A 14,446-nucleotide genomic window follows, 5' to 3' on the forward strand; every position below is an offset into this window, starting at 1 on the left:
GTCACTGATGCGGTTTAATGCTGTGTGAGCAGCGGTCAGCGGGGTTTCTCACCAGTGAACCCAGCGAGACAGTGGCACAGGTATCCAGACGCGCGCTCGAAGCTGAAGTCCTGGTCCAGTTCAGGAAAAACCCTGTAGTGTCTCGAGTCGGACCGCTGGAAACATTCACCACCGTTTACACACGGCCTCGCGTCACACTCGTCCACGTCAACCTCACAGTTCTCGCCTTCATAGCCTGAAATAAAGAACAGAAGAGACTCGAGGAGAACTGACTTTACACTCATATTTTCAATTAGCTTTTAGTTGATATTTTAGTAGTGTTGTCAAGTTTGTAAATATATACAATTGTGTGAGATGCGATTAATTGCAATTCATTGATTTGACAGCACTAATTTTTAGTGTTCATGCTAAGTTTAGTTTCATTTTTTTAATTTTTTTTATTGCTATTTAGGTTTAATTTATTTTTATTTAAATTTTATTTATTTATTTATTTCCAGTTGATAATTTTAGTGCTTCAACTTCAAAATATTTCAGTTTATTGACAAACATTTTTATTTTTTGTTTAGTTTAAGTTGTCCAACTAATATTGATAGGCCTATTTTGTTTTATTTCAGCTTTATTTCACAGAAATGTTTAACAGAAATGTTTTTAATAGATTTAGTTAAGGAAAATAACCCCATTTCATAATTCCACTAAAAATCACCAGCTGATTAAAAGACAATTACGAGCAAAAAATTATTGTTATTAAATAAGGGAAGTTAGTAAATAGAAAAGATATCAAAAAAATATATTGCAATAGGCTATAAATACAGTCAAAATACTTAGTTTCATACAGTTTTTGCAGCTCAGGGATTTTATACTGAACTAAAACTGAAACTAAAACCATAAAAAAATTAACTTTTCATTACTTGAAATAAACAAACACACACACACACACACATAGAGAGAGAATAATACACAACAAAAGTTACAAAACTTTAACAGTACATTAAATATAAACATATAAAATAAAAACGGATTCAAAATATGAATTAAAACTATAGTATCTCAATGGTCCTAAAATAACACTGGCTGCAGCATTAACACATCTCATGTGTTTACAGTAAAGCTAGTCGTGATTTAGCAGATGCGTTTATCCAAAGCGACTTTCACGCTTGGATCAGCCAGAGGTTAAGAGCAATGGTGACAGTTCACAGATCAACGCTTCCCAGATCTTTAACCTCTAAGCCCTATTAAGCAGCATTTATAAAAGCATACGTGCTTCTGCTTCATTGGTGAGGGGAAATGTAGCTGTTAATAAGTTTAAAGAACGATTAAAAAGTTGGGTGAGGTTAAAAGCTCCGTGGAGAAGATTATGACTTGAACAGATGGACACTGACACAAAAGACTTTACCCTATTTTTATGGAATATAAGTCAATAATCTGAATCCACTACAATTTGTTTGTTTACTTATATTGCTTTTTTCCTGAATACTATTAAATGTAAAGGATTTGTTGTGGAGTGAGGAAATAAAACACAAGTTTATAGAGTTTATAAGGATTTTAAACCAGTATTTTATATAATTTTTAAATGTATAAAATGTAAAATAATATTATATTTAATGTAAAATAAAATGTGACTTATCTGTTTATTATAATATAATATAATAGTGTAAAATAAATTAATAAAATGTGACTTATCGCTTTTCTTTTCTGTCAACAATCCAATTTTGACATGATGCGACTTTTATGGACAATACATAAAACCATTCCTTTCATATACTGTATACACACAATACACTCACCAGACACTTTATTAGGTCACCTGTTCAACTGCTCGTTAACACAAATATCTAATCAACCAATCGTATGGCAGCAACTCAATGCATTGAGGCATGTAGACATAAGACAACACACCAAACCTGGAAGCAGAAGAGCATCTCTGAACACACAACACACCAAACCTTGAAGCAGAAGAGCATCTCTGAACACACAACACACCAAACCTTGAGGCAGAAGAGCATCTCTGAACACTCAACACACCAAACCTGGAAGCAGAAGAGCATCTCTGAACACTCAACACACCAAACCTGGAAGCAGAAAAGCATCTCTGAACACACAACACACCAAACCTTGAAGCAGAAGAGCATCTCTGAACACACAACACACCAAACCTGGAAGCAGAAGAGCATCTCTGAACACTCAACACACCAAACCTTGAAGCAGAAGAGCATCTCTGAACACACAACACACCAAACCTTGAAGCAGAAGAGCATCTCTGAACACTCAACACACCAAACCTGGAAGCAGAAGAGCATCTCTGAACACTCAACACACCAAACCTGGAAGCAGAAAAGCATCTCTGAACACACCAAACCTGGAAGCAGAAGAGCATCTCTAAACACTCAACACACCAAACCTTGAAGCAGAAGAGCACCTCTGAACACACAACACACCAAACCTGGAAGCAGAAGAGCATCTCTAAACACTCAACACACCAAACCTTGAAGCAGAAGAGCATCTCTGAACACACAACACACCAAACCTTGAAGCAGAAGAGCATCTCTGAACACACAACACACCAAACCTTGAAGCAGAAGAGCATCTCTGAACACACAACACACCAAACCTTGAAGCAGAAGAGCATCTCTGAACACACAACACACCAAACCTTGAAGCAGAAGAGCATCTCTGAACACACAACACACCAAACCTTGAAGCAGAAGAGCATCTCTGAGCACACAACACACCAAACCTGGAAGCAGAAGAGCATCTCTGAACACACAACACACCAAACCTTGAAGCAAAAGAGCATCTCTGAACACTCAACACACCAAACCTGGAAGCAGAAAAGCATCTCTGAACACACCAAACCTGGAAGCAGAAGAGCATCTCTGAACACACAACACACCAAACCTGGAAGCAGAAAAGCATCTCTGAACACACAACACACCAAACCTGGAAGCAGAAGAGCATCTCTGAACACACAACACACCAAACCTTGAAGCAGAAGAGCATCTCTGAACACTCAACACACCAAACCTTGAAGCAGAAGAGCACCTCTGAACACACAACACACCAAACCTGGAAGCAGAAGAGCATCTCTGAACACTCAACACACCAAACCTGGAAACAGAAGAGCATCTCTGAACACACAACACACCAAACCTTGAAGCAGAAGAGCATCTCTGAACACACAACACACCAAACCTTGAAGCAGAAAAGCATCTCTGAACACAACACACCAAACCTTGAAGCAGAAGAGCACCTCTGAACACTCAACACACCAAACCTGGAAGCAGAAGAGCATCTCTGAACACACAACACACCAAACCTTGAAGCAGAAGAGCACCTCTGAACACTCAACACACCAAACCTTGAAGCAGAAGAGCATCTCTGAACACACAACACACCAAACCTGGAAGCAGAAGAGCATCTCTGAACACACAACACACCAAACCTTGAAGCAGAAGAGCATCTCTGAACACACAACACACCAAACCTTGAAGCAGAAGAGCATCTCTGAACACACAACACACCAAACCTGGAAGCAGAAGAGCATCTCTGAACACTCAACACACCAAACCTCGAAGCAGAAGAGCATCTCTGAACACACAACACACCAAACCTTGAAGCAGAAGAGCACCTCTGAACACACAACACACCAAACCTTGAAGCAGAAGAGCACCTCTGAACACACAACACACCAAACCTGGAAGCAGAAGAGCATCTCTGAACACTCAACACACCAAACCTGGAAACAGAAGAGCATCTCTGAACACACAACACACCAAACCTTGAAGCAGAAGAGCATCTCTGAACACACAACACACCAAACCTTGAAGCAGAAAAGCATCTCTGAACACAACACACCAAACCTTGAAGCAGAAGAGCACCTCTGAACACTCAACACACCAAACCTGGAAGCAGAAGAGCATCTCTGAACACACAACACACCAAACCTTGAAGCAGAAGAGCACCTCTGAACACTCAACACACCAAACCTTGAAGCAGAAGAGCATCTCTGAACACACAACACACCAAACCTGGAAGCAGAAGAGCATCTCTGAACACACAACACACCAAACCTTGAAGCAGAAGAGCATCTCTGAACACACAACACACCAAACCTTGAAGCAGAAGAGCATCTCTGAACACACAACACACCAAACCTGGAAGCAGAAGAGCATCTCTGAACACTCAACACACCAAACCTCGAAGCAGAAGAGCATCTCTGAACACACAACACACCAAACCTTGAAGCAGAAGAGCACCTCTGAACACACAACACACCAAACCTTGAAGCAGAAGAGCACCTCTGAACACTCAACACACCAAACCTTGAAGCAGAAGAGCATCTCTGAACACACAACACACCAAACCTGGAAGCAGAAGAGCATCTCTGAACACACAACACACCAAACCTTGAAGCAGAAGAGCATCTCTGAACACACAACACACCAAACCTTGAAGCAGAAGAGCATCTCTGAACACACAACACACCAAACCTGGAAGCAGAAGAGCATCTCTGAACACAACACACCAAACCTGGAAGCAGAAGAGCATCTCTGAACACACAACACACCGAACCTTGAAGCAGAAGAGCATCTCTGAACACAACACACCAAACCTGGAAGCAGAAGAGCATCTCTGAACACACAACACACCAAACCTTGAAGCAGAAGAGCATCTCTGAACACACAACACACCAAACCTTGAAGCAGAAGATTATCTCTGAACACAACACACCAAACCTGGAAGCAGAAGAGCATCTCTGAACACACAACACACCAAACCTGGAAGCAGAAGAGCATCTCTGAACACACAACACACCAATCCTTGAAGCAGAAGAGCATCTCTGAACACACAACACACCAAACCTTGAAGCAGAAGAGCATCTCTGAACACTCAACACACCAAACCTTGAAGCAGAAGAGCATCTCTGAACACACAACACACCAAACCTTGAAGCAGAAGAGCATCTCTGAACACACAACACACCAAACCTGGAAGCAGAAGAGCATCTCTGAACACACAACACACCAAACCTTGAAGCAGAAGAGCATCTCTGAACACACACAACACACCAAACCTTGAAGCAGAAGAGCATCTCTGAACACACACAACACATCAAACCTTGAAGCAGAAGAGCATCTCTGAACACTCAACACACCAAACCTTGAAGGAGAAGAGCATCTCTGAACACTCAACACACCAAACCTTGAAGGAGAAGAGCATCTCTGAACACTCAACACACCAAACCTGGAAGCAGAAGAGCACCTCTGAACACTCAACACACCAAACCTTGAAGCAGAAGAGCATCTCTGAACACTCAACACACCGAACCTTGAAGCAGAAGAGCATCTCTGAACACACAACACACCAAACCTGGAAGCAGAAGAGCATCTCTGAACACACACAACACACCAAACCTTGAAGCAGAAGAGCATCTCTGAACACACAACACACCAAACCTTGAAGCAGAAGCGCATCTCTGAACACTCAACACACCAAACCTGGAAGCAGAAGAGCATCTCTGAACACACACAACACACCAAACCTTGAAGCAGAAGAGCATCTCTGAACACACACAACACATCAAACCTTGAAGCAGAAGAGCATCTCTGAACACTCAACACACCAAACCTTGAAGCAGAAGAGCATCTCTGAACACTCAACACACCAAACCTTGAAGGAGAAGAGCATCTCTGAACACTCAACACACCAAACCTGGAAGCAGAAGAGCACCTCTGAACACTCAACACACCCAACCTGGAAGCAGAAGAGCATCTCTGAACACACAACACACCGAACCTTGAAGCAGAAGAGCATCTCTGAACACACAACACACCAAACCTTGAAGCAGAAGAGCACCTCTGAACACAAACAACACACCAAACCTGGAAGCAGAAGAGCATCTCTGAACACACACAACACACCAAACCTTGAAGCAGAAGAGCATCTCTGAACACACAACACACCAAACCTTGAAGCAGAAGAGCATCTCTGAACACTCAACACACCAAACCTTGAAGCAGAAGAGTATCTCTGAACACTCAACACACCAAACCTGGAAGCAGAAGAGCATCTCTGAACACTCAACACACCAAACCTTGAAGCAGAAGAGCATCTCTGAACACACAACACACCAAACCTGGAAGCAGAAGAGCACCTCTGAACACACACAACACATCAAACCTTGAAGCAGAAGAGCATCTCTGAACACTCAACACACCAAACCTTGAAGCAGAAGAGCATCTCTGAACACTCAACACACCAAACCTTGAAGGAGAAGAGCATCTCTGAACACTCAACACACCAAACCTGGAAGCAGAAGAGCACCTCTGAACACTCAACACACCCAACCTGGAAGCAGAAGAGCATCTCTGAACACACAACACACCGAACCTTGAAGCAGAAGAGCATCTCTGAACACACAACACACCAAACCTTGAAGCAGAAGAGCACCTCTGAACACAAACAACACACCAAACCTGGAAGCAGAAGAGCATCTCTGAACACACACAACACACCAAACCTTGAAGCAGAAGAGCATCTCTGAACACACAACACACCAAACCTTGAAGCAGAAGAGCATCTCTGAACACTCAACACACCAAACCTTGAAGCAGAAGAGCATCTCTGAACACTCAACACACCAAACCTGGAAGCAGAAGAGCATCTCTGAACACACACAACACACCAAACCTTGAAGCAGAAGAGCATCTCTGAACACTCAACACACCAAACCTGGAAGCAGAAGAGCATCTCTGAACACACACAACACACCAAACCTGGAAGCAGAAGAGCATCTCTGAACACACACAACACACCAAACCTTGAAGCAGAAGAGCATCTCTGAACACTCAACACACCAAACCTTGAAGCAGAAGAGCATCTCTGAACACACAACACACCAAACCTTGAAGCAGAAGAGCATCTCTGAACACACAACACACCAAACCTTGAAGCAGAAGAGCACCTCTGAACACACACAACACACCAAACCTTGAAGCAGAAGAGCATCTCTGAACACACAACACACCAAACCTGGAAGCAGAAGAGCATCTCTGAACACTCAACACACCAAACCTTGAAGCAGAAGAGCATCTCTGAACACACAACACACCAAACCTTGAAGCAGAAGAGCATCTCTGAACACACAACACACCAAACCTTGAAGCAGAAGAGCACCTCTGAACACACACAACACACCAAACCTGGAAGCAGAAGAGCATCTCTGAACACACACAACACACCAAACCTTGAAGCAGAAGAGCATCTCTGAACACACAACACACCAAACCTTGAAGCAGAAGAGCATCTCTGAACACTCAACACACCAAACCTTGAAGCAGAAGAGCATCTCTGAACACTCAACACACCAAACCTGGAAGCAGAAGAGCATCTCTGAACACTCAACACACCAAACCTTGAAGCAGAAGAGCATCTCTGAACACACAACACACCAATCCTTGAAGCAGAAGAGCATCTCTGAACACACAACACACCAAACCTTGAAGCAGAAGAGCATCTCTGAACACACAACACACCAAACCTGGAAGCAGAAGAGCATCTCTGAACACACAACACACCAAACCTTGAAGCAGAAGAGCATCTCTGAACACACAACACACCAAACCTGGAAGCAGAAGAGCATCTCTGAACACACAACACACCAAACCTGGAAGCAGAAGAGCATCTCTGAACACAACACACCAAACCTTGAAGCAGAAGAGCACCTCTGAACACACACAACACACCAAACCTGGAAGCAGAAGAGCATCTCTGAACACACACAACACACCAAACCTTGAAGCAGAAGAGCATCTCTGAACACTCAACACACCAAACCTTGAAGCAGAAGAGCATCTCTGAACACACAACACACCAAACCTTGAAGCAGAAGAGCATCTCTGAACACACAACACACCAAACCTTGAAGCAGAAGAGCACCTCTGAACACACACAACACACCAAACCTTGAAGCAGAAGAGCCTCTCTGAACACACAACACACCAAACCTGGAAGCAGAAGAGCATCTCTGAACACTCAACACACCAAACCTTGAAGCAGAAGAGCATCTCTGGACACACAACACACCAAACCTGGAAGCAGAAGAGCATCTCTGAACACACACAACACACCAAACCTTGAAGCAGAAGAGCATCTCTGAACACACAACACACCAAACCTGGAAGCAGAAGAGCATCTCTGAACACACAACACACCAAACCTTGAAGCAGAAGAGCATCTCTGAACACTCAACACACCAAACCTTGAAGCAGAAGAGCATCTCTGAACACTCAACACACCAAACCTTGAAGCAGAAGAGCATCTCTGAACACACACAACACACCAAACCTTGAAGCAGAAGAGCATCTCTGAACACTCAACACACCAAACCTTGAAGCAGAAGAGCATCTCTGAACACTCAACACACCAAACCTTGAAGCAGAAGAGCATCTCTGAACACACAACACACCAAACCTTGAAGCAGAAGAGCATCTCTGAACACACAACACACCAAACCTTGAAGCAGAAGAGCACCTCTGAACACACACAACACACCAAACCTTGAAGCAGAAGAGCATCTCTGAACACTCAACACACCAAACCTTGAAGCAGAAGAGCATCTCTGAACACACAACACACCAAACCTTGAAGCAGAAGAGCATCTCTGAACACACAACACACCAAACCTTGAAGCAGAAGAGCACCTCTGAACACACACAACACACCAAACCTGGAAGCAGAAGAGCATCTCTGAACACACACAACACACCAAACCTTGAAGCAGAAGAGCATCTCTGAACAAACAACACACCAAACCTTGAAGCAGAAGAGCATCTCTGAACACTCAACACACCAAACCTGGAAGCAGAAGAGCATCTCTGAACACACAACACACCAAACCTTGAAGCAGAAGAGCATCTCTGAACACTCAACACACCAAACCTGGAAGCAGAAGAGCATCTCTGAACACACAACACACCAAACCTTGAAGCAGAAGAGCATCTCTGAACACACAACACACCAAACCTGGAAGCAGAAGAGCATCTCTGAACACACAACACACCAAACCTGGAAGCAGAAGAGCATCTCTGAACACACAACACACCAAACCTTGAAGCAGAAGAGCATCTCTGAACACTCAACACACCAAACCTGGAAGCAGAAGAGCATCTCTGAACACAACACACCAAACCTTGAAGCAGAAGAGCATCTCTGAACACACAACACACCAAACCTGGAAGCAGAAGAGCATCTCTGAACACACAACACACCAAACCTGGAAGCAGAAGAGCATCTCTGAACACAACACACCAAACCTGGAAGCAGAAGAGCATCTCTGAACACACAACACACCAAACCTGGAAGCAGAAGAGCATCTCTGAACACAACACACCAAACCTGGAAGCAGAAGAGCATCTCTGAACACACAACACACCAAACCTTGAAGCAGAAGAGCATCTCTGAACACACAACACACCAAACCTGGAAGCAGAAGAGCATCTCTGAACACACAACACACCAAACCTGGAAGCAGAAGAGCATCTCTGAACACACAACACACCAAACCTGGAAGCAGAAGAGCATCTCTGAACACAACACACCAAACCTTGAAGCAGAAGAGCATCTCTGAACACAACACACCAAACCTGGAAGCAGAAGAGCATCTCTGAACACACAACACACCAAACCTGGAAGCAGAAGAGCATCTCTGAACACAACACACCAAACCTTGAAGCAGAAGAGCATCTCTGAACACACAACACACCAAACCTTGAAGCAGAAGAGCATCTCTGAACACACAACACACCAAACCTGGAAGCAGAAGAGCATCTCTGAACACACAACACACCAAACCTTGAAGCAGAAGAGCATCTCTGAACACACAACACACCAAACCTTGAAGCAGAAGAGCATCTCTGAACACACAACACACCAAACCTTGAAGCAGAAGAGCATCTCTGAACACACAACACACCAAACCTTGAAGCAGAAGAGCATCTCTGAACACACAACACACCAAACCTTGAAGCAGAAGAGCATCTCTGAACACACAACACACCAAACCTTGAAGCAGAAGAGCATCTCTGAACACACAACACACCAAACCTTGAAGCAGAAGAGCATCTCTGAACACTCAACACACCAAACCTTGAAGCAGAAGAGCATCTCTGAACACAACACACCAAACCTTGAAGCAGAAGAGCATCTCTGAACACACAACACACCAAACCTTGAAGCAGAAGAGCATCTCTGAACACACAACACACCAAACCTTGAAGCAGAAGAGCATCTCTGAACACACAACACACCAAACCTTGAAGCAGAAGAGCATCTCTGAACACACAACACACCAAACCTTGAAGCAGAAGAGCATCTCTGAACACTCAACACACCAAACCTGGAAGCAGAAGAGCATCTCTGAACACAACACACCAAACCTTGAAGCAGAAGAGCATCTCTGAACACAACACACCAAACCTGGAAGCAGAAGAGCATCTCTGAACACACAACACACCAAACCTGGAAGCAGAAGAGCATCTCTGAACACAACACACCAAACCTTGAAGCAGAAGAGCATCTCTGAACACACAACACACCAAACCTTGAAGCAGAAGAGCATCTCTGAACACACAACACACCAAACCTTGAAGCAGAAGAGCACCTCTGAACACACACAACACACCAAACCTGGAAGCAGAAGAGCATCTCTGAACACACACAACACACCAAACCTTGAAGCAGAAGAGCATCTCTGAACAAACAACACACCAAACCTTGAAGCAGAAGAGCATCTCTGAACACTCAACACACCAAACCTGGAAGCAGAAGAGCATCTCTGAACACACAACACACCAAACCTTGAAGCAGAAGAGCATCTCTGAACACTCAACACACCAAACCTGGAAGCAGAAGAGCATCTCTGAACACACAACACACCAAACCTTGAAGCAGAAGAGCATCTCTGAACACACAACACACCAAACCTGGAAGCAGAAGAGCATCTCTGAACACACAACACACCAAACCTGGAAGCAGAAGAGCATCTCTGAACACACAACACACCAAACCTTGAAGCAGAAGAGCATCTCTGAACACTCAACACACCAAACCTGGAAGCAGAAGAGCATCTCTGAACACAACACACCAAACCTTGAAGCAGAAGAGCATCTCTGAACACACAACACACCAAACCTGGAAGCAGAAGAGCATCTCTGAACACACAACACACCAAACCTGGAAGCAGAAGAGCATCTCTGAACACAACACACCAAACCTGGAAGCAGAAGAGCATCTCTGAACACACAACACACCAAACCTGGAAGCAGAAGAGCATCTCTGAACACAACACACCAAACCTGGAAGCAGAAGAGCATCTCTGAACACACAACACACCAAACCTTGAAGCAGAAGAGCATCTCTGAACACACAACACACCAAACCTGGAAGCAGAAGAGCATCTCTGAACACACAACACACCAAACCTGGAAGCAGAAGAGCATCTCTGAACACACAACACACCAAACCTGGAAGCAGAAGAGCATCTCTGAACACAACACACCAAACCTTGAAGCAGAAGAGCATCTCTGAACACAACACACCAAACCTGGAAGCAGAAGAGCATCTCTGAACACACAACACACCAAACCTGGAAGCAGAAGAGCATCTCTGAACACAACACACCAAACCTTGAAGCAGAAGAGCATCTCTGAACACACAACACACCAAACCTTGAAGCAGAAGAGCATCTCTGAACACACAACACACCAAACCTGGAAGCAGAAGAGCATCTCTGAACACACAACACACCAAACCTTGAAGCAGAAGAGCATCTCTGAACACACAACACACCAAACCTTGAAGCAGAAGAGCATCTCTGAACACACAACACACCAAACCTTGAAGCAGAAGAGCATCTCTGAACACACAACACACCAAACCTTGAAGCAGAAGAGCATCTCTGAACACACAACACACCAAACCTTGAAGCAGAAGAGCATCTCTGAACACACAACACACCAAACCTTGAAGCAGAAGAGCATCTCTGAACACACAACACACCAAACCTTGAAGCAGAAGAGCATCTCTGAACACTCAACACACCAAACCTTGAAGCAGAAGAGCATCTCTGAACACAACACACCAAACCTTGAAGCAGAAGAGCATCTCTGAACACACAACACACCAAACCTTGAAGCAGAAGAGCATCTCTGAACACACAACACACCAAACCTTGAAGCAGAAGAGCATCTCTGAACACACAACACACCAAACCTTGAAGCAGAAGAGCATCTCTGAACACACAACACACCAAACCTTGAAGCAGAAGAGCATCTCTGAACACTCAACACACCAAACCTGGAAGCAGAAGAGCATCTCTGAACACAACACACCAAACCTTGAAGCAGAAGAGCATCTCTGAACACAACACACCAAACCTGGAAGCAGAAGAGCATCTCTGAACACACAACACACCAAACCTGGAAGCAGAAGAGCATCTCTGAACACAACACACCAAACCTTGAAGCAGAAGAGCATCTCTGAACACACAACACACCAAACCTTGAAGCAGAAGAGCATCTCTGAACACACAACACACCAAACCTGGAAGCAGAAGAGCATCTCTGAACACACAACACACCAAACCTTGAAGCAGAAGAGCATCTCTGAACACACAACACACCAAACCTTGAAGCAGAAGAGCATCTCTGAACACACAACACACCAAACCTTGAAGCAGAAGAGCATCTCTGAACACACAACACACCAAACCTTGAAGCAGAAGAGCATCTCTGAACACACAACACACCAAACCTGGAAGAAGAAGAGCATCTCTGAACACACACAACACACCAAACCTGGAAGCAGAAGAGCACCTCTGAACACACACAACACACCAAACCTGGAAGAAGAAGAGCTCCAACAGCCGAAGGCCACAAATAGTATTTATTCAATGTTAATGTCCATTTAGATCTTATGATTCTCTTTTCAATTGCTTACATGTTTCTCTAGGTGGCAGTGTGGTGCAAGACATCACTGATTTCATCACACTATAATGCTGGAATTGATTAGCCACAAAATGAGCCTTTGAATACATGAATAAACACAATAGAGGAATGATGAATAGGTTGAACTAAAGACGGGTTACCTGGCCAGCAGAGGCAGGAATACTGGTTAACTCCTTCCTGGCAGGTGGCAGCATGCAGACAGGGGTTAGACACACACTCAGGGATGTCTTCTTCACAGAAAGAGCCCATAAATCCAGTGCCACTGCAGTCACACGCGTAGCTGTAATGCAAAGCTTAGTCTGATGTGTGAAGAAATCATTTTACACATGAGCTGTGGTTTGAACTGTTTTAAAGGACAAACATCATTTCTGTTCAGGGATTCAGTGTTTACAGTTTAATGATGTACAAAACCTTGTAAACTCCATTTAGCTATAACTGCTTTAATACTTTAATATTTCCGCCTTAAATACTTCAGAATACATATGGAATATGGTAACAGTATTTAAGCAAACTGCATTTATTTTTATTTGAAAACTTTTGAAATCCTCCTGTAATCAATAATTTTATCTCTTAAAACTCATCTTTGATCACCAAAAGGACATATTTCAAAGTTTTTTCCTTAAAATATCTTGAATGTAACTCGACACCCTTGCCTCATTTGGTATACGCGGTTCTATGAATATGTAAATGACAGTCTTTAAAACCCCCTGTGGTGAAAATCAAGTGTTTAATGTTGTTTATATGTGTGTGTGGTGTTTTTAATATGCTTAAAGAAAAACCATGTGCAAATTCATCAGTAAAAGCGAGTGGATCAGGTCGTCACTGATCGACTGGAGGCGGGGACTAATTTGCATATTCATTGTTCCTGTAGAACTCAACCAATCAGATGACAAACCTCAGATTGATCAAATACACTCACCTGTTCACCATATCCACACACGTCCCTCCATGTTGGCAGGGTGAACTGTGACACTCGTTGATGTCCAGCTCACAGTTAATGCCCTCGTACCCCGACACACACGCACAGGTGTACAGACCCACGTGATCATGACAGGTGGCGCCGTTCTGACAGGGATCCTCGTCACATTCATCAACGTCAACCTCACAGTTCACTCCTGCAGGACAGTACAACACACACACACACACACACATGCAGACTATGATGCTGCATTTCCAATATAACATTAACAGAGTTTTTAAACATTGTTTTAAGACATCGTATATCTTCTAATGGTGCAGTGTGGAAATGATGATCATTTAGTGCCATGGTATACACTAGTGTCAAATTTGACTGAACTTTTTTCATGATCTTTATTTAATATCTTTTTAGATGCCGTTCAAAAAACTGCTTAAATGTCTGAAATTGTTTTTGTAGACAAATATAAATTGTCTATAAATAGAATTCTTCATACATCTACTGAAAAAAATTATAAAAAACTGCTTAA

At 43.5% G+C, this 14,446-nt stretch overlaps 1 protein-coding gene across 2 annotated transcripts in view; it reads right to left on the reverse strand.

Annotated features, from left to right (window-relative positions):
- crb2b (crumbs cell polarity complex component 2b) overlaps positions 1–14,188 on the reverse strand; it is a 36,036-nt gene extending 21,848 nt beyond the window's left edge. For both annotated transcript variants that reach the window (XR_008807819.1, XM_056259401.1), the window contains exons 1-3: positions 13,921–14,188; positions 13,142–13,281; positions 53–235 (exon numbers count right to left, since the gene is read on the reverse strand). Coding sequence is in view for 1 of the 2 variants with exons in the window: in XM_056259401.1 (XP_056115376.1) it covers positions 53–235; positions 13,142–13,281; positions 13,921–14,186 (589 nt within the window). In the remaining variant the exon portion in view is untranslated. The remainder of the gene's footprint in view (positions 1–52; positions 236–13,141; positions 13,282–13,920) is intronic.
- Positions 14,189–14,446: the final 258 nt, after the last annotated feature.

Source organism: Rhinichthys klamathensis, unplaced genomic scaffold (genome assembly GCF_029890125.1).
Source record: "Rhinichthys klamathensis goyatoka isolate OS25496 unplaced genomic scaffold, OSU_Roscu_1.1 h1tg000167l_1, whole genome shotgun sequence".
Taxonomy (NCBI): domain Eukaryota; kingdom Metazoa; phylum Chordata; class Actinopteri; order Cypriniformes; family Leuciscidae; genus Rhinichthys; species Rhinichthys klamathensis.